The sequence below is a fragment of the Zonotrichia leucophrys genome, chromosome 1A (assembly GCF_028769735.1).
Source record: "Zonotrichia leucophrys gambelii isolate GWCS_2022_RI chromosome 1A, RI_Zleu_2.0, whole genome shotgun sequence".
Taxonomy (NCBI): domain Eukaryota; kingdom Metazoa; phylum Chordata; class Aves; order Passeriformes; family Passerellidae; genus Zonotrichia; species Zonotrichia leucophrys.
In genome coordinates, this window is record NC_088170.1 from 70,517,827 (window position 1) to 70,538,973 (window position 21,147).

The 21,147-nt window shown below is 47.2% G+C and overlaps 1 protein-coding gene across 1 annotated transcript in view; it reads left to right on the plus strand.

Annotated features, from left to right (window-relative positions):
- EXOC4 (exocyst complex component 4) overlaps positions 1 to 21,147 on the plus strand; it is a 436,574-nt gene that overhangs the window by 8,080 nt on the left and 407,347 nt on the right. The window contains exon 2 of the mRNA XM_064703095.1: positions 16,960 to 17,149. Within this exon, the coding sequence (XP_064559165.1) occupies positions 16,960 to 17,149 (190 nt within the window). The remainder of the gene's footprint in view (positions 1 to 16,959; positions 17,150 to 21,147) is intronic.

Sequence of the window (21,147 nt, forward strand, 5' to 3'; positions counted from 1 at the left end):
ACACAGTGGGTTGAAGTAGAGTTGTTCTTGTCCCAGGGAGCTTTATAAAACATTTTCAATGTGATCTCTTGAAATGGAGCTGCTTGTGATGTCTTGTGGGGTGTAAGGGCAGTCAGGAGGAAGAATTTCTGCTGAACTGCTCTGGACAGGCTCTTTTTATACCCATAAAAATAAGGTTGGAAGCAGGGGGGGAAATATGAATAAATCCCTGAATTTCAGAAAGGAGTGGATTTTATTCTGATTAACACAGGGACTTAAATACTGATAAGGCAAACGTGTTCAAAATGTATCTTTGATCTCAGGTGTTGCTTGACATTTTCACGGCAAGGCCCAGTCCTTGAAATGCTCAGTGTCAAAGCCACTGTGTGATGTTGTGTTTGCAGCTTTGAGGGGGAAGGCAGTAACAAATGAGTGCATTTGTCACGGGTTATTGCTTGCAGAGCACTTAAACGCATCTTCCACACCTCTGGGAAGTCAACACTCGATCCTCCCAACAACTTGCACTTCAAACTCCCTCACTGCAGCAATTCCTGGGATCATTTTCAGCATAACAGTGCCTGAGGAGCTCTGGCTCACGGCAGCGTGTGCTGGGCAGTGAATGTGGGAGATGATGCCTCTCCTCTTGTACCTTGTTCCCCCTCACACATTGACCTCCCTTCTCATGTATTTTGTTCCTCACACACTGACCTTTCCTGCCTTCTCAGGTACCTTGTTTCCCCTCACAAGCTGAACCTCTCCTCTCATCTTGGGTACCTTGTTCCCCTCACACACTGACCTTCTCCTACCTTCTCAGGTTTTTTGTTCCCCCCTCACACACTGACCTTCTCCTCCCTTCTCGGGTACCTTGTTCCCCTCACACACTGACCTTCTCCTACCTTCTCAGGTTTTTTGTTCCCCCCTCACACACGGACTTCTCCTCCTTTCTCGGGTACCCTGTTCCCCCCTCACATGCTGACCTCTCTTCTCAGGTATTTTATTCCTCACACACTCTCCTTCCTTCTCAGGTGTTTTTTTCCTCTCCCTGACACGCTGACCTCTCCTCCTTTCTCGGGTACCTTGTTCCCCTCTCCTCCCTTCTTGGGTACCTTGTTCCCCCCTCACACACTGACCTTGTCCTCCATTCTCGGGTGCCTTGTTCCTCCCCTCACCTTCTGGGGTGTTTTGTTCCTCCCTTCCCAACCTCTCTTCTCAGTTATTTTGTTTCCCCCCCTCACATGCTGACCTCTCTTCTCGGGTACCTTGTTTCCCCCCTCACACACTGACCTTCTCCTACCTTCTCCGGTACCTTGTTCCTCCCCTCACACCTTCTCGGGTATTTTGTTCCCCCCTCCCACACTGACCTCTCTTCTCGGGTATTTTGTTCCTCACACGCTGGACTCTCTTCCCTTCTCAGTTATTTTGTTTTCCCCCCTCACATGCTGATCTCTCTTCTCATCTCAGGTACCTTGTTCCCCCTTCACACATTGACCTTCTCCTTCCTTCTCAGAGTTTTGTTCCCCCCTCACACAGTGACTTCTCCTCCCTTCTCGGGTACCTTGTTCTCCCCTCACAAGCTGACCTCCTCCCTTCTCGGTTATTTTGTTCCCCCCACTCACACCTCTCCTCCATTCTCAGGTACCTTGTTCCCCTCACACGCTGACCTCTCCTCCCTTCTCGGGTACCTTGTTCCCCTCACACGCTGCCCTCTCCTCCCTTCCCGGCGCTGTTCTCCGGCTCTCGGCGTTCCCGCCTGGCGGAGCCGCTGCCCTCGGGCTCGGTGCCGCTCTCTCCTGTGGCTGTGCTCGGCCTCGGCTGTCGGAGCACCACAAATGCCACAGCGATCACAAGGGCTCGAACCCAAATGAGAACGCAAATGCTGGAATTGCTGTTTGGCCACGGCCATCAGCAATGGGAATAACTTCATTCTGTTAGGTTTCTTTTTACTGTGCCTTATTTTTTTTTTCCTCCTACTTTTTAATACTGAAATTTCCTTGGCACATTGCTGCTGTTTCCCGCAGAGAGGAGACTGAGCTTTCTAGACATCCACAATGCTCTGCTGAAATTATTATTTGTTGCTTCTAGCAACTGCTTCCTTTGTTTAACTCTACAAATCCTTTGTTGTTCACAACTGTCTTTTGGCTAAGGCTGTACTTTTCTGTACCTTGTTGTACTCTGGTTTGTATTTCAGGTCCTTTGGTGTGGTGTAACATGGAGAATAACAAGACAAAATAATCCCCTTAATTTTCTTTCCTGAGGGGTGATTTTGATAGTTTTAATGCTGTACTGTGTATTTTATTATCTGGATGTTTATATGATAATTATGTTATACATATAACATGAATCCCCCTGTGCTGGGCACTACTGAGGTCCCATCTCAAATCCTGAGGGCAGTTTTGAGCCCTATGTGATAAGAAGGACATTGAGGGGCTGGAGCACATCTAGAATGGAGCTGGGAAGGATCTGGAGAACCAGGAGGGGCTGAGGGAGCTGGAAGGGCCTGGAGAACCGGAGCTGGGAGCTGGGAGGGCTAGCCTGGAGAAATGTCCCTGGGGGTGCTGGTGACAGTGGCTGGACATGCCCAGGTGTGCCCAGGTGGGCAGGAGGCCGCTGGCACCTGGATTTCAGCAGGAATGGAGCGGCCAGCAGGGTTAGGGAAGGGACTGTCCCCTGAGCTGGCACTGCTGAGGGACCCCCTGGAACCTTGGGGTCAGCTCTGGGATCCTCAGGGCAGGAAGGGCCTGGAGGGGCTGGAGAGGGTCCAGGAATGGAGCTGGGAAGGGTCTGGAGAGGCTGAGGGAGCTGGGCAGGGTCTGGAGAACCAGGAGGGGCTGAGGGAGCTGGGAAGGGCCTGGAGAACCAGGAGGGGCTGAGGGAGCTGGGAAGGGCCTGGAGAACCAGGAGGGGCTGAGGGAGCTGGGAAGGGCCTGGAGAACCAGGAGGGGCTGAGGGAGCTGGGCAGGGGCTGAGCCTGGAGCAAAGGAGGCTCAGGGGCCCTGGTGGCTCTGCACAAGTCCCTGCCAGGAGGGGACAGTCCAGGGAACAGGGACAGGAGCAGAGGGAACGGCCTCAGGCTGGGCCAGGGGAGGTTTAGACTTTGATAACAGGAAAAATTCCTCCTGTGAAGGGCTGAACAGGAGGACATTAAATCCCTCCATTCCCTCTGCATCCTGTGGATGTGGCACTTGGAGATGTGGGTCAGTGGTGGCCTTGGCAGTGCTGGAGGAACAGTTTGACTTGATGAATTTGAGTCTTTTCCAACCTTAATGTGATAAATTGTGAAACATATTCAGCAGAGTTTTACAATACTTTTGTGTCATTTGTACCTGCAGATTTCTGAGTGAGCAGTAAAAGAATTCTCCTTTAACTCTCACTGAAACCATAAATCAGTAAAAACCTCCCCCAATTTCTTTGGGAGGAACGGATCTTGTGTATCCCAGAAATTCTGGGTTTTGCCCAGGGCTGCTGTTGTTAAACAGATTTTTGGTGTTTTTGCTGGAGGAACAGGTCAGTACATCAGTGAATCCTGCCTTGGCCACACATGAAATGCAGCTGGAGCTTTGAGCAGGACAAGCTTTGAGCAGTTGGTACCACAAACTGTGTGTTTGGAGCTTCAAAGGTGTTTTAAAGTGAGGAACTGGGAGCCTCAACAAGGTGTGTGATAGAGCACAGAGCCCTTGGAACAGGTGGTGGGAAGTTTACTGTGGATTCCTGTGAAAACTGGAGCTTTGTTTGATTCCCCCCCACTGATTCAGCACTCACTTCAATTGCACTTCACTAAAATGTTCTTTTTCCTGATCAGATGAGAACTATTTATATTTTATCAACTTGCCTTTTTTTTTTTTGGTGGTGTTTCCCACTGTCTTTAATGAGTATTTTCATTTGAATGAGCGAGTCTGAGTGAAGAAAAGTGAATTGCACGCTCAAAGAAAGCTGATCCAGAAGGAAAAGAGGATTATTCCTGGATTTCCAAGCTGCACCTGTGCATCCTGTAATACTCTTTTCTGCCTTTAACCACAAATATTTACATAAGTCTGCTCTGATGTTGGGGAGCAGAAGAAAGAAGAAAAAAGAAAAAAGGCTTTTATAGAGACACAAAGATGCTGAACACCCACAGTTGTGGTCAAAACCAGCAGAGTCTTCAACCCTCCTTTCCTGTAAGAATTATCTGGTCCTAACTGAGCATTAATTTCCTAAAACTTGTATTTGCATTATCTCTTCCTTCAGTTTTGCTTCATAAAAAAGAATCTGCAGCAGCATAATGCCCACATACTGTTACTGCAATGTTCTTCCTGTGAAACAAATTTTCGAGTCAGGAAATGGATAATTAAGCCTCAGTTTGCCATCCATAGCTTAGCAGTAATCACACTTAACAGGGCTGGCCCTAGGGCAGGTAAAATAGGCAGGCAGTTATCCACCCAGCCTGGCTGGAGGCATCAGGAAAAGCAAATTTACAGAAATGAAACATTTATTATTCATTAATGTTAACAGTTTTCTCTTAAAAATTGACATAATCTAATTTTCTCGCTGTTTTATTGGGCAGGTAGGAAGCTGACAGCAAGCTGGCAAAAGGAATTGCTCATCTGCACTAGAAAACAGAGAAAAAATATAATACAAACAGTGTGGGGGAAAATGAGTCCTCAGTGTAAAGAGAGATTCTTGCTGAATCTCAAATCTGATTGCTGTTCAAAGTGTAATTGTGAAGTTGATGCCTGTAAATGGATCATCTTAAAGGCTGCAGCTGAATTTTTTGCCACAGTGCAAAATATAAGGGGGTGGGGGGCAGCAAATGCAGGATTTGGTGGCAAAAATACTCCTGTGAAAGGAATGAAGTGACAGGGGATGAGATGCAGTAGGGGGGTGTGGATGGCACCTCAAATTCAGGTTCCCAACACTGAGTTTGTGAGTGCTCCAAAGGTATTCAGCACCTTCCAAACCTAAATGGGGATGGATTGTGGGCATTTGGAGCTTGAAAATTCATGGGTTTGTCTCTGCCTGAGGTATTTTTGTTGTTGACCCTTGGAGAATAAAAGAGAGGGGAAAATGGGACAAAGGAGAATGGCTTTAAGGTGGAGGAGGTTGGATTTAGATGAGGTTTAAAGATGAAATTCTTGGCTGGGAGGGTGGGGAGGGGATGGGCTGGAATTGCCAGAGCAGCTGGGGCTGCCCCTGATCCCTGCAGTGCCCAAGGCCAGGCTGGAGCAGCCTGGGATGGTGGGCTTGGAATGGGATGGGCTTGAAGGGCCCTTCCCACCCAAACCATTCTGGCATTTGGGACACTCAGAATCCATCCCGAGGGTTTTATGGAAGTTGGGGATGGAGAAGGGAAGGGAGACCCTTCCTGGAGTGCTGAGATTGCCAGTGAAGCCCCCAGAGCCCAAAATCCCTTCCTGGAGAGGAGTTGGGGTGGGGATGGATCCAATGCCAGGCTGGGAGAGCTGGGAATGGAGGGAATTCCCTGGAGAGGGAGCCTGGGCTGGGATTTTGGGAAGGGATTCCCAGAGCAGCTGGGGCTGCCCCTGATCCCTGCAATGGCCAAGGCTGGCCACTGGGGCTGGAGCAGCCTGGGACAGTGGGAGGTGGCCCTGCCATGGATGGGGTGGCACTGGAGGGGCTTTGAGGTCCCTCCCACCCAAACCTTTCCATGGAAATAGAGCTGCCTCTCCAGGGCTTCAGTCTGAGGCACATCCACAGGGTGTAAACTAAATCTGAATCTTCCCCATCAAACAGGAAACTTGCAAACAGAGGTGGTGGAGACTCCAGATCTGTTTAGAAACCTGTTTTTTTTCCACATTTGCTGTGGACATCTATGTGAGAAAAACACTCCATCCTCTGGAAGCTCTGTGGTTTGGCAGCACCAGCTGAGCTCTCTGGGCCTGTGACTGCCTGTGGGAGCTGCCATGGTGCCAGGGAAAGCATTGCACAGAATCACAGAATGACCAGGTTGGGAGACCTGTTTTTCTCATTGAATTGTTGAATGGTTTGGGTTGGAAGAGGCCATCAGGATCATCCAGTTCCATCCCCTGCCATGGGCAGGGACATTTTTCACTAGACCAGATCACTCCAAAACTGGCCTTGAAGGGAGGGAATAAAACCAGGGAATGTTCGTGGAGCCTCTGGGGAGTTGTGTTGGAGAAGGTTGGTTTGGGGAGGGTGTAAAATCATAGAAACCCAAACTTTGCCTTTCTCCTTCACACACAGAATTCACAGAATGACCAGGTTGGGAGAGCCCTTCAGGACCATGGAGTCCAGCCACATAAACCTTGAGATAAAGGTGCTGCTTCCTAAGGACTCTGCCAGTATTGTCCATCCCTGAGGAGAGGATTGCCCAGGAAAGAGGGAATAACTTCAAAGGATGAAAAGAGTTTGACATGACCAACAGCCAGAGTCAGTTACAGAATCACAGAATGACCAGGTTGGGAGAGCCCTTCAAGGCCCTGGAGCCCAGCCCAGCCCCTGGCACCCAGTGCCACCTCCAGGCTGGTCAAACACACCCAGGGATGGCGACTGCACCCCCTCCCCGGGCAGCCATTGCAGAACTTTCTCCCCCTTGCTGGAAAAGCTTTTTGCTGCTCTCCCAGCTGGATTTCCCTTGGCCCAGCTCAGGCTGTGTGCTCTGGCTGTGCCAGTGCTGCTGGAGCCAGAGCCCAAGGGCAGCTGGGCACAGGCACCTTTCAGGGGCTGTGGGAGTGCTGGGGGCACCCTGAGTCTCCTTTCCTGCAGGCTGAGCACCCCCAGCTCCCTCAGGGCTCCCTCAGCCTTTGTGTCCCAGCCCCTCTCCAGCCCCGCTGCCCCTCTGGCCCTGCTCAGTGTGCCAAGGTCCTGCCCAGGCTGAGGGGGCAGAGCTGGCACAGCCCTGGAGCTGAGCCCTCCCCGTGCCAGGGCACAGTGACCTCCCTGCTGCTGTGCCCTCCATTGTGGCACAGCCAGGTGGCACTGGGTCCTTGGGCACCAGGGCACAGTGACCTCCCTGCTGTGCCCTCCATTGTGGCACAGCCAGGTGGCACCGGGTCCTTGGGCACCAGGGCACAGTGACCTCCCTGCTGTGCCCTCCATTGTGGCACAGCCAGGTGGCACCAGGTCCTTGGCCACCAGGGCACACCAGGGCACAGTGACCTCCCTGCTGTGCCCTCCATTGTGGCACAGCCAGGTGGCACCGGGTCCTTGGCCACCAGGGCACACCCCAGGGCTCCTGCCCTGCTGCCCACCAGGTCCCTCTGTGCCTGGCACTGCCCAGCCACACCATCCCCAGCCCGTGGCACTGCAGGGGTTGTTGTGGCCAAAGTGCAGCACTGGGCACTTGGATTTATTAAAGTCCATTCAGTTTCCTGTGGTTGTTCCCAGTTTGTGCTGAGCTTCTTGGTCTGGGGGCTGAGCAGACCAATCTGGTGTGCATTTCACCCACACCAAAGCTCCTTTGGTAGGAGTTTGGTGCAGATAAACTGCCCACATTTGTGGGAACAGGAGTGCTACACAGAATAAAGATTAACCCGTGTGTGATGTGTGTTCTCTGGTGGGATTGACAATGTTAAATCCTGGTTTGAGGCTGGCAAATAGCATTTTTACAGATGGAGGTGAGTGGTTTCATAGTTCTGCAGCTGATGGTGCCTGTGGCATTGCTGTGCTCCTGGATTTATCTGTTGTGCCACACGATGAGTGGTACAATGGTGTTTGTTTTCTTTTGCTGCTGACTAGCTCAGTAAACATCATGTTCTCTCAGCTCCCAACAATAACAGAAGTGTATTAGCTTGTGGAGAAATGATAACTTATTTTCTATCCTTTTACAGCATCTGCCTGTTGTTCTCTTGTGTTGTTTGAATGCTGGAGAGGTTCCTTTTTCTTCCTTTCCTCCCCAAATTAATGCATCACAGTGTGGGAGTAATTTTGGACAGAAGATGAGACTGGGTGGTAGTTGTTCATCGGGCACATGCACATCTGGGCCAGATCTGTGGAAAGCATTGATTTGTAAAAGCACAAAGAGCTATCCAAAACTGCCTGTAGTGTGAAATAATTTCCTGCAGAGTGTATGGAGTGTGCTGGAGTTAGATGTTGCTAGGACCAGATAAATTACATTGGTTTGTAGGGAAAAATTCCTTTTATCCCTGCGGAATGCAGGGCATTTTTGAAGCTCTGTCTGCATTTCTGTGGTAAATACACACCACAATTTTATACTTGATAAAAATGAGAGATGGTGTGACTTCCTTCAAGAGGCACAGAACAGCTGGGATTGAAAGGGACCTCAGAGCCCATCCAGTCCAGTGGGCAGGGACATCTTCCAGAAGCTTCCAGCCCCAGTGCCCAGCCTGGCCTTGGCCATTGCAGGGATCAGGGGCAGCCCCAGCTGCTCTGGGAATCCCTTCCCAAAATCCCAGCCCAGGCTCCCTCTCCAGGGAATTCCCTCCATTCCCAGCTCTCCCAGCCTGGCATTGGATCCATCCCCACCCCGACTCCTCTCTAGTGTCGCAGACATTTCTTCATAGAAATCCTTTCTTTGGGATTTTTGCATCTTCTGGGAAGCAAAGGGCCCCAGGAGAAGAATGAAATGTAGCAGGTGATCCTGTGATTGGCTCATATTCCATGTGCACCATTAAGGGCCAATCACAGGAGCAGCTCAGGGACAGATTCCCTGCACACAGAACTTTGTTATTCATTCTTTCTATTCTATTCTTAGCTTAGCAAGCCTCTGCAACTTCTCTCCCTATTCTTTTTAGTATAGTTATAATGTATTATATATCATATATTAATGAATCCAGCCTTCTGATCAAGAAACAAGATTCTCGTCCTTCTCTCACCATGGAGACCTCCTCAGGTCACTGTAATACTCTAGGAAGGAATTTTGGGCTCTGGGGGCTTCACTGGCAATCTCAGCACTCCAGGAAGGGTCTCCCTTCCCTTCTCCATCCCCAACTTCCATAAAAACCCCTGGGGATGGATTCTGAGTGTCCCAAATGCCAGAATGGTTTGGGTGGGAAGGGCCCTTCAAGCCCATCCCATTCCAAGCCCACCATCCCAGGCTGCTCCAGCCTGGCCTTGGGCACTGCAGGGATCAGGGGCAGCCCCAGCTGCTCTGGCAATGCCAGCCCAGGCAGGAATTGCTCATTGCCAAGATGCCACCCATGGCTGCCCTCTGGCAGTGGGAGCCATTCCCTGGGTGCTGTCCCTGCAGGCCTTGTCCCCAGTCCCTCTGCAGCTCTCCTGGAGCCCCTGCAGGCCCTGCCCTGTGCTGGCAGCTCTCCCTGGAGCCTTCCCTGCTCCAGGGGAACATTCCCAGCTCTCCCTGGAGCCTTCCCTGCTCCAGGGGAACATTCCCAGCTCTCCCAGCCTCTCTTCTCAAAACCATTTAGTTTTGCTCCTCAGAAGAAATTTCTGAGACTCTGAGGTCTGTGGTGGGGAAAAAACCCTTTGATACCGCAAGTGGGTTTTTCATCTGCTTCTGAGTACTTAGTTGAGCATTTATAATAAGTACATAAATCAAAAATCTTGTCTTTCTTCTCACTATAAAGTGACTTACCCTTTAGCTTTTGATGGCTACAGTCTGTGCAGCTGCTTTAAGGGGACAGGTGAGATTAAAATCAAATTTTTTCTGGTTTGTGGCACTTTGTCCCTTCACCTGAGGTGCTGATCTCAGCATCCCAGCACAGCATCCCACAGCATCCCAGAATTCCCACTTCTTCCTGGTCAAACCACCACAAGGCAGGAAGATTCTTGGAGTTCATTCAGTTTTTTAGAGAGATGCAGCCTCATGCAGAAGTGGTATGGCTGATATATATATATATTTATAAATGTGAGTACTTTTTCCTGTGTATTTACCTTTGGGAATGAGCTGTTCCTGGCTTTCATGTGAGCTGTTGGAGGAAGCAGTTGAAGGCTTTGGGTAAGTTTGTACAATGTCAAGGCTTCAGGACTCCTGAAAAAAATCCGTCCATCTCCTCCCTCTGCTCATGCGGTTGGATGCTGGAAATAGGAGATGAAAAATGCTTGTGACCTACAGATCAACTTCTACTAAAATGAATAGTCCCAAAGGACTTTTTTTATTAATCTAATTCCAGTGTAAATTCAGTGACCTCAGGGAAATAACAAGGTTCATTTATTTTCTCCTGAGGAAAGTGCTGTACATCCCATGATAAAAACATTTCAGGATTGTGTCTGATCATCTCCTCTGTCCTGTCTTCCATCTGAGGGAGTGACTCCAGTGAATGAAGCATTTTGCTTTTGTGTAATCTGTATTTTTAACTATGTAAAAATCAGAAGGCTGTGAGATTTGGCTCAATGAATTTGTGTTTCACCATAGCATAAAAACGTTTCTCAACAGACTCAGAGAGGAATTATTGTAATCCTGGTGAGCTCTTGCTAATGAGCAGGAATCTGCAGCCATCCAGCTGCCAAGTACAAATTCCAGGTATCTTACAGAGGAGGAGAATTCTCATTTGGAAAAAAATCAAAATAAAAACAACAAATGAAGTGCTCAGGAATCCCTCCTGGAAACCCCCCCTGAGTTCATCATCTGCTACTCAGGGTCTAAACTGATTTTCCTTCTCTTTGTCCTCTGTTTGGAATATTTTCCAGGGAGTTCTGAACTGCTGATGTATATTTATCATTGTTTCATAATCCTGTCCTGTTTTGTGATTCCCCCTTCAAAGTTCTTCCTGCAAAGTTCCTTTCCCAAACAATTTGGATCCTTTCTGTTTGACAAACACTGTGTTGACTTTTCTTCTTCCTTGCAACACATTTTAATAGGACTAAAATAAGCAGAGATGCCCTTGGCTTACTTTTCTGCAGTGTTAGCAGGAGCATGGATAAGCTCAAGAATATTAAGTATTCCTTGCTTTTCTCTTCTTTTTCTGGGCAGAGCAAGAAAAAGAAATGGTTCCCTGTACCATGAGACTGAGATGGGAAATTCAGGTGTACAAAGTTTCAAATTCCAAGTGATAAATCCAGACTCATTACCAGTGGAAAGAACCAAATCTTAAACTCAAAACTTTAAATTTCTAAAACTTTGTTTTTCAGTAAAATGAAGGGGAAAAAAAAATCTCTGTTGCCTTTTTCCATTTGGGTCTTGGGTTTTGGTTTAAACTCTTACCCTGTGTGTAAGGAAATAATCTCCAGGTGTTTAAGGCAAATTCAAACGAGCGGAGGGCTAAGAAAAAACCTGTTGGGGGAAATTTATTGTGTGGAATTTTTTATCCTTTGTGGTGTAGGATGTGGTGCCTGGCAACATTATTTGGTGGCATTGTTGGGTTAATGGTTGGACTCCATCATCTTAGAGGTCTTTTCCAGCCTTAATAATTCTGGGATGTTTTGAACGAGAACAGATGAAAGGACTGTAAATAAATACAAGATTTTGGTCAGAATATGAGTGTGGTATTTTTATTGGTGGTTGTTGCCACTGTATATTCCCAACCCAGGTAATTAAGTGTAGTGGGTTTCGTTTGTTAATTTGAGATTTCATTACTTTTTAGATTTCTTAGTTAATGTACTAATTAGTATGTTGGGTTTGGTGTTGGTTAATGACTAATTTCTTGTGAGATAGGATTAGGAGAAAGGTGAAGCAGGTTTAAAATTTTGAAGGTGTATAAAGAAAAAAACTATTAATAGTAACTAAAAGAAAGAATTAAAGTAGCTAATAAGAATTAATATTAATAGTAACTAAAAGAAAGAATTAAAGTAACTAAGAAGAATTAAAACCAAAGCAGGATGTTCCCAATACAGGTGTTTATTCTGAATCCACCAGAGGCAGCTGGAAATCCTGGAATGTGACAATTGCCTGAGCCTGAAACTTTGGTTCATCTTGGTTTTTAGTTGTCCTTTCAAGGGTGAGAGGAGACCAGAACTGTGCTTGCTCATTTATGATCTCAGTAGGAATCATCTGATGGGATCTCCAAGGTTTTTCTGCTTTCCAGCTGTCCTGGCTTTGTCCTTCTGCCACTTTTGGGGTTTCTGAGATGGGAACTGCTGGGACCTCTCAGGCTTCACAAGCAGCTCTGCTTTGCTGGCCGGATGTTTTTAGCAAAATGAATTTTTCCTATGGACAGGACAAGCTAAATTCAAATGCAAGGACAAAAAGACTGGGCAACACAATATAAATCTGCTTTAAAAATGTGGCTGGGATTTTTTAGCAAGCCTGGGTTGGATGGGAATTTGCTGGAGCAGTGGAATCCTCATGGCATCCTCTGACATCAGTGTAGTCTTAGCTTTGGAGAGAGATCTTCAGCTTTTGTAACCAACTGCTGGCACTGCAGATGGATTCTGTGGCAAATCCAGAATTGTGAAATTCAGTTTGGTTGGATTAAAGCTACCAACTTTCCTAAACTGTGCTCTGGGCCAGCTTGCAGAATTCTCCTACGATCTGTGCCACAGGTCACCGAGGATGGATGTGTTTGTTAACTGCTGGCACAGGCAGCCCCAAACTCAACCAAAATGTCAATTCCTGAGCTGGATATTCCTTGTGTCCAGCGTAGCCATGCTGAAGAACATTGCTCCAGCAGAAACAAGCAGTTCTTCACAAAGAAAATGGATTTATCTGTAAGGGCCCTTAACAGAGGATGACTTTCTGCCAGCCTTGCACGTGATTTTCATTTTAGTCTTGGATTAGTTTGGATTGGAAGGGACTTCAAGATCGTCATGGGTAGGGAGCCTTTCACTAAAATTTATATTTTCTGGGCCCTGAGCAACCTTGTGTAGTGTTCCTACTTCTCAGAGCCTTTTTTAAGAGCTTTGGCTAAAATATAATTTAATTTTGTTTTGTGAAAAGCTGATTTGAGACACAATTAAAAGTTTTGGGAGTAAAATATTAATGTAATAGCATGAGAAAGCTACAGAAACAGAAATCCTACCATGCAGCATGGAACATGAAATGCAATGAGTTTTATGCTTTGGAAGAAGCTGCTCTGAGGGGACACTCATGAGGGGCAGCTCTGATCTCTGTGACAGGGATGGGTCCTGAGGGACTTTATTTCAGTTCTCTGCAGCTCCTCTAGAGGGGAGGTTGAGGCTGGATGTCAGGAAAAGGTTCTTGCTGCTCTTTCTGGGATTTTTATCCTCTCAAAGGGAGAAGGAGAAGATCGCATTGATTCTTGAATAGAAATCTGGAGTGACATCAAGAAGCTTGGAGCTATGTCCAGTTTCACAAAATCTTCATCAGTTTTGTTGCAATCTCAAACTTAATCGTTTTCAATAAAAATAATCTTATTACATAATGTTAGAGGTTAAAATAATTGAGGGGGTGGAAATAGGGTCCTGGGGCCTTTCCTGTTGTATTGATACATGTTTGAACACTGACTGGTGGAAGATCTTGATAAATTTGTGATGGATTTCTCTGTGTCCCTGTGACATCCTTACCTTTGGCAGATAAGTTACAGGAACTGCAGCATTGCACAAGTTGCACTGATTCCCAAGACTAAAGTTAGGATTTTTTTCCTTATAGCTCTTCATAAATAATAAATCAAGAAATATTTCAGATGTTACATTGTGCCTGTATTAACGACTGTCTGGCAATGTGATAACCAAGAGAAAACTTTCCCTGAAAAGGGAAAAGAAAACCTCTGAAGGTGTGGGAATCAGAAAAATAGAAACTTCCACAGATATGGAAGGGTTTGATTTGCAGCTTTGGGAGAAGCTTGGATTGGTGTAGAAGTACAATACACAGATGTTAAGCAGGAAAATCATAAACTTATGTTTCTATAGTTGTAAGAATATGCCTTAAATAAGTGAGAAGCTATATTGATAAGATGGTGAAAAGTTTAGGGATGTGGTTATAGAGAATAAGCTGAGAGTTTAGAAGTTGTAATAGAATTATATTTGTCCATGTGAGACAGAAGCCTATTGGACAAAAGAATCTACAATACAGCAGAAGTAAGTGTAGGTGATAGGTTAGAAAAGCAAAATAAACCGTATGGCAACTGTTTATTGGTTTAGAAAGTTCTGTATTGCCTTGTAACAAAGAAATTTGTGACTTCTCTTGAGCTGTGGCTGACTGCTCGCTCCTTTAAAATCTCACAGCCCCTGAGGCTGATGTTTATGTGAGCAATAAATCGTCCTCAGCCCCAAAATTGTCCCTCCTGTGGTGGTGTTCAAGGGGTCCCAGGATGAGGGAAGAGATGAGAATCTTGACTCCATGTTTCAGAAGGCTGATTTATTATTTTATTATATGTATTATATTAAAAGAAAATGATACACTAAAACTACACTAAAGAATAGGAGAAAGGATTTCATCAGAGGGTTAGCAAAGAAAAGAATGGAATGAGAATAAAATCTCACAGCCTTGAGACAGGTGGTTGTCATTGGTCACCAAGCAAAAACAATTTCACATGCTGGGTAAACAATTCTCCAAATCACATTCCAAAGCAGCAAAACATGGAGAAGCTGAAGCTTCCCAGCTTCTCAGGAGAAAAGATCTTGGCAAAAGGATTTTTCATAAAATATGTCTGTGACACCATCCCTTCATTACAAGCGGTGATGAAAATAATATGAAGGGTTTGAAAACCGGCAGAGTAATAAACCACAGCATTGATGGGGTTTATTTTCTCACAGTGCATTGATTTCTGTTGTCATCTTATTGCAAGGGTTCCATACTGTTGTCTGCTATCACAAAAGTTCCACACCTTCTTGGTGTTTCTCATGGGCAGCTCCTCAGATCACTGGCTCTTTTTCCTTCACAAAGCAGCCACTGACTCCAGTTCCTTCTCATCACCACCCCACTCTGTTATAGCATCTTCTTCTCACTGGGCACAGCTGTGGCCTGTTAAAGTCAGGCTGTTCCTAATCTTTGATAATTGGCCCAGCTGCAGCTCCTTAGGGGTAAGATCACTTTCTACACCATCTTTATTTTCTCACATTCTATCCCCCCACAACAAATTGCATTTCCCATCCTATTGGAATATGAATCCCAATATTACCAGGGAGATTGTGCCTGGGCCAGTCTGACCCTTGCTGCTAGGCCAAAGGTGTCATCTGTGGTGTATCACCCCAGAGACACCTTTAGCTTGCTGGTGGTTGCAGCTGGGCACTAAACAAGTCCAGGCTTGTTAGGAACTCTGTTTACCTCAGGAGGAAAGCTTCAGGCGATGGTGAAGAGAAAAAGGAGAGGATTCTGCTGGAGGGTTTAATATCCAGAGGTTTATTCCATGGTTACAGAGGTCTGAATCTTGGGAAGAGCTCCAACAGAATACCGGCCGCATGGCCTGATTCACCTTTTAAGCTCCCGGGGCAGGGGGAGGGGAGGGGACAGGTGAGCCACCAACCAGGTGGGAGGGGCAGGGTCTCAGGGGAGAATGACAGCTAGACAGGCCAATGACCCCCAGGCCTGAGGGGCATCCTTTGAACTTGACCAACCACACGACGCCTTGTTGGAATGTTAAGCCTGATTGACAGGACTCACTCAGCAAGGGACGAGGGGGGGAGGGGAAGAGGGTATTGGTACACCTGGGGAAGGGACCTGAAAGTTTAAAACACACCGCAACACCATCCCAAATCCAGCAGTGGGATGGAGCCTGTGGCCCTGGGTGTGATTGTCACTCAGGGGCACAGCCCAGCACGGGGCCCTGTTGTGCCTCAGCCCATGGATCCAGCCTGGCCCACCCAGCCTGGTGGGAGCCCAGAACTGACTGAAGGTGCCCTTGATCTGCTGGCATCTTATCACAGGGGTTCCGTGCTGTTATCTCCTTATCACAAAAGTTCCACACCTTCTTGGTGTTTCTCATGGGCATCTCCTCAGATCACTGGCTCTTTTTCCTTCACAAAGCAGCCACTGACTCCAGTCCCTTCTCAAGGCCACCCCACTCTTTTATAGCATCTTCTTCTCACTGGGCACAGCTGTGGCCTGTTAAAGTCAGGCTGTTCCTAATCTTTGATGATTGGCCCAGCTGCAGCTCCTTAGGGGTAAGATCACTTTCTACACAATTTTTATTTTCTCACATTCTATCCCCCCACAATAAACAGCCTTTCCCATCCCAAATCCAGCAGTGGGATGGAGCCTGTGGCCCTGGGTGTGATTGTCACTCAGGGGCACAGCCCAGCACAGGGCCCTGTTGTGCCTCAGCCCATGGATCCAGCCTGGCCAGATCCCTCTGGCAGATGCACATCCCACCCAGCCTGGTGGGAGCTCAGAAGTGACTGAAGGTGCCCTTGATCTGCTGGCATCTTATCACAGGGGTTCTGTGCTGTTATCTCCTTCTCAGCAAAAAAAGTTCCACACCTTCTTGGTGTTTCTCATGGGCTGCTCCTCAGAGCTCTGACTCGTTCTGTTTCACAAAGCAGCCACTGACTCCAGTCCCTTCTCAACACCACCCCACTCTTTTATAGCATCTTCTCACTGGGTACAGCTGTGGCCTGTTAAAGTCAGGCTGTTCCTAATCTTTGATAATTGGCCCAGCTGCAGCTCCTTAGGGGTAAGGTCACTTTCTACACAATTTTTATTTTCTCACATTCTGTCCCCCCACAACAAATTGCATTTCCCATCCCAAATCCAGCAGTGGGATGGAGCCTGTGGCCCTGGGTGTGATTGTCACTCAGGGGCACAGCCCAGCACAGGGCCCTGTTGTGCCTCAGCCCATGGATCCAGCCTGGCCAGATCCCTCTGGCAGATGCACATCCCACCCAGCCTGGTGGGAGCTCAGAAGTGACTGAAGGTGCCCTTGATCCGTTGTCAACATATTGCAGGGCTTCCATATCACAAAAGTTCCAAACCTTCTTGGTGTTTCTCAGGGGCTGCTCCTCAGAGCTCTGACTCGTTCTGTTTCACAAAGCAGCCACTGACTCCAGTCCCTTCTCAAGGCCACCCCACTCTTTTATAGCATCTTCTTCTCATTGCTTACAGCTGTGGCCTGTTAAAGTCAGGCTGTTCCTAATCTTTGATGATTGGCCCAGCTGCAACTCCTTAGGGCTAAGATTACTTTCTACACAATTTTTATTTTCTTACATTCCATCCCCCACAGATCTCTACCTACTAAACTCCAAATAACTTTGCCATCTTGGTGTCCTCCTCAGGACTTTGTCCACCAGCGATGACGTGGAGGACAGGGAGAACGAGAAGGGGCGGCTGGAGGAGGCGTACGAGAAGTGCGACCGCGACCTGGACCAGCTGATCGTGCAGCACTACACGGAGCTGACCACGGCCATCCGCACCTACCAGAGCATCACCGAGCGCATCACCAACTCCCGCAACAAGATCAAGCAGGTGCCAGCCCTCAGGGTGCTCCCTGTGCCGTGTGGGACACGGATTTGTGGAGTTTATTTATGTTGTGTCTGGGTTTGGAAAGCCAGGTGTCTGCTGAGGGAGGCAGGAGCCTCTCCTGAAATGGAAACTCTAAACCCCCTCCCTCCAAATTGTTATAATTCTGAAGTTAAGGGGCTCTCAGGCAAAGATATGGGAGCGGGAATAGCAGTTCTTTTATAGGAAAATTAAAATACAAATATAATAGTACAAAAAGAACCTGACAGAGTCAGAAATTACCTGACAACCTGTGAGTCAGGGTATTGGTGGAAATCCGTCTTGGTTTGGAAAGCCAGGTGTCTGCTGAGGGAGGCAGGAGCCTCTCCTGAAATGGAGAATGTAAACCCGCTCCCTCCAAATTGTTATGATTTTGGAATTAAGAAGCTCTTTCTCCTCTCTTTGGAGGAGGAATAAGAGGTTACTAGGAAAATTAAAATACAAATAGTATAAAAAAACCCCTGACAGAGTCAGAAATTACCTGACAGCCTGTGGGTCATGGGGTTGGTGGCAATCTGTCTTGGTTTGAACAGACAGGTGTCTGCTGAGGGAGGCAGGAGCCTGTCCTGAAATGGAGAATGTAAACCCGCTCCCTCCGAATTGTTATGATTTTGGAATTAAGGGGCTCTTTCTCCTCTCTTTGGAGGAGGAATAGAAGTTTACTAGGAAAATTAAAATACAAATGTAACAGTACAAAAAAACCACTGACAGCCTGTGGGTCAGGGTATTGGTGGCATCTGCCTTGGTTTGGAAAGCCAGGTGTCTGCTGAGGAAGGCAGGAGCCTCCCCTGAAATGGGAAATGCAAACCCTTTCCCTCTGAGTTATTGTAATTTTGAAATTAAGAGGCTCTCAGGCAAAGATATTGGAATAGGAATAAGATGTTACTAGGAAAATTAAAATACAAATAGTACAAAAAAAACCCTGACAGAGTCAGAAATTACCTGACAGCCTGTGGGTCAGGGTACTGATGGCAATCTGTCTTGGTTTGGAAAGCCAGGTGTCTGCTAAGGAAGGCAAGAGGCTTCCCAGAAATAGAAAATGTAAATAAACCCCCTCCCTCTGAATTATTATAATTTTGAAATATTAATTTGAAATATTAATAATTTGAAATATTAAGAATAAAATCTTGTGACTGACCAGAGAGTCCAACACAGCCAGACTGTGATTGGCCATTAATTAAAAGCAGCCAAGCTGGACCAATCAAAGATTCACCTGTTGCATTCCACAGCAGCAGATAATTATTGTTTTTCTTTTCCTCTGAGGCTTCTCAGGAGAAAAATCCTGGCAAAGGGATTTTTTAGAAAATATCATAGTGTGACATGGATGGGATCTTGGCAACGAGCAATTCCTGCCTGGGCTGGCATTGCCAGAGCAGCTGGGGCTGCCCCTGATCCCTGCAGTGCCCAAGGCCAGGCTGGAGCAGCCTGGGATGGTGGGCTTGGAATGGGATGGGCTTGAAGGGCCCTTCCCACCCAAACCATTCTGGCATTTGGGACACTCAGAATCCATCCCCAGGGGTTTTTATGGAAGTTGGGGATGGCAAAGGGAAGGGAGACCCTTCCTGGAGTGCTGAGATTGCCAGTGAAGCCCCCAGAGCCCAAAATCCCTTCCTAGAGTATTACAGTGACCTGAGGAGGTCTCCATGGTGAGAGAAGGACGAGAATCTTGTTCCTTGATCAGAAGGCTGGATTTATTAATATATGATATATAATACATTATAACTATACTAAAAAGAATAAGGAGAGAAGTTGCAGAGGCTTGCTAAGCTAAGAATAGAATAGAAAGAATGAATAACAAAGTTCTGTGTGCAGGGAATCCGTCCCTGAGCCGCTCCTGTGATTGGCCCTTAATGGTGCACATGGACTATGAGCCAATCACAGGATCACCTGCTGCATTTCATTCTTCTTCTGGGGCCCTTTGCTTCCCAGAAGATGCAAAAATCCCAAAGAAAGGATTTCTATGAAGAAATGTCTGCGACACTAGAGAGGAGTCGGGGTGGGGATGGATCCAATGCCAGGCTGGGAGAGCTGGGAATGGAGGGAATTCCCTGGAGAGGGAGCCTGGGCTGGGATTTTGGGAAGGGATTCCCAGAGCAGCTGGGGCTGCCCCCGATCCCTGCAATGGCCAAGGCCAGGCTGGACACTGGGGCTGGAGCAGCCTGGGATGGTGGGAGCTGTCCCTGCCCACAGCAGAGGTTGAAAGATGATTTTTAAGCTCCTTTCAGCCCCACATCTTGTCATGGCTTTAATTCTAAGCCAGGCCTGAACAGCAGTCAGTGACTGTCACTGCAGGACCATCCATTCCCACCATTGTCCCAAGCTGTGTTTTACTGGCAGCATTTTCAGCAGGATCTCCCTGAGAACAGGAGTTGTTAAAAGTCAAACTGAGAGGTGGATGTGAAGCACAAAGCTCTGCAGTGCCCCTGTTCATTTATTGTCTGGGCATGTTGCTCTCAGGTTTTTGAAGTCTCCAGGGCTGCTGAGCTCACACCTTTCCATCTCATCTTTTCATGTTTCGCTATCTTGGCCTTCAGCCACCTCCTGAATAGTCTGGGTGATTCATCATCTTGCTTTTTGCTCACAGATTTTGAATTTTGATGCTGTTTCCAAGCTCAGCTGTGTTGTGTGAACGCCCATGAACTCTGTGCCCCCGAATCTTTCTGCATTTTGAGTGCTCACACTTGAGGGTATGGTGCCAGTAAATAACTCTGGCACTTGTGGCTGGGGAGTTGTTTGAGCTGCTCTGTCCCTGCAGCACTGCAGAGTTTTTGGGCTCCTATTTTGCACTTCCTGTGCAGTTTGCTGTACCTAAACTTTGCAAAACAGGCATCAAATTTTTCTTACTTCAATTTGTTTCCTGGCTCTGTGGCAGTCTCAGCTTAAAACCTTTCCCAGAAGTGCTTTAGGAGCAGCAAATTTCTACCCTTGGTGGGTTACACACTGACCCTTCTGCCTTTGAAAATTCATTTAACATTTTCAAAGAAAATGAGAGCATTCTGCTGCTTTCCAAGGGTAAGAGTTCATCCCAGGATTTATGGACAAAGCTCGGCACTCTGAAAGCAGAGATCAATTCCACTAAATTTGAAATCAACTGTAGGCAGTGTTCTGGTTCCACCCAGTGTGCAGAGCTTTGCAGAGGTCAGCACCAGCAGAGAGTGGTGTGACCTTTGGGTCCCACCTAGGAGAATGACTGTGAGGGTGAGGGACCTTTTGGTATTTCAGTTTGCTTATTGGTTTTGGTCAATATGTATTGAAGTGCTTTTGACCTGATCTCACAGGAGGCCCCAGATCTGGTTTGTCATCAATCTGTGTTACACTCTGAGGCTTGTTCTTTGTGTTCCCCTCTGTGCAAGGGACAGAGATTCCAGATCCTTCTGGGGCTCAGAGTGACCCCGAGATGTGTCAGAAAGTCTCTTTTCCCAGCCTGGCAGTCAAAGAAGGAGTCAGGATTCTTCTGTTCTCATTCTCAAGGTTGTTTTATTATTTTTTATCTACAAAATTCTTTCTCTGGCCTGCTGAGGTCTGTGCAGCAGGACAGACAGAGGCACACTGGCCACCTTGGGGTGGTGTTAACATTTTATACTAAAAACTACATGTGCATTATTTACCATAACTTCCCAACACCCATCACCCATGTCAGACAGTGAGTTTCTACCTTAAACCAATCCAAAAGTGCCAACATCACCCAGATAATGGAGGCCAGGAAGAAGAAGGACAGGGTACACCGAAATTCCTCCATCTTGGGACCCCGTTCTGAAAAACCCCAAAATCGATTTTTCCCCCTATGACAAACTAACTATTATTCTACTTAAACTCTCTTGACTTGTAATTGTTCATATAAAGGTGGTAATTTTTTCCATGGGTCATAATCAAAGGCACAGGGGGGTCTTGGGCTCTGTGCCAGGGTCTCTGAGCCCCCTGGCAGGGGCTGGAGCCATCCAGGGCAGCCAGAGGGATGTCCTGGG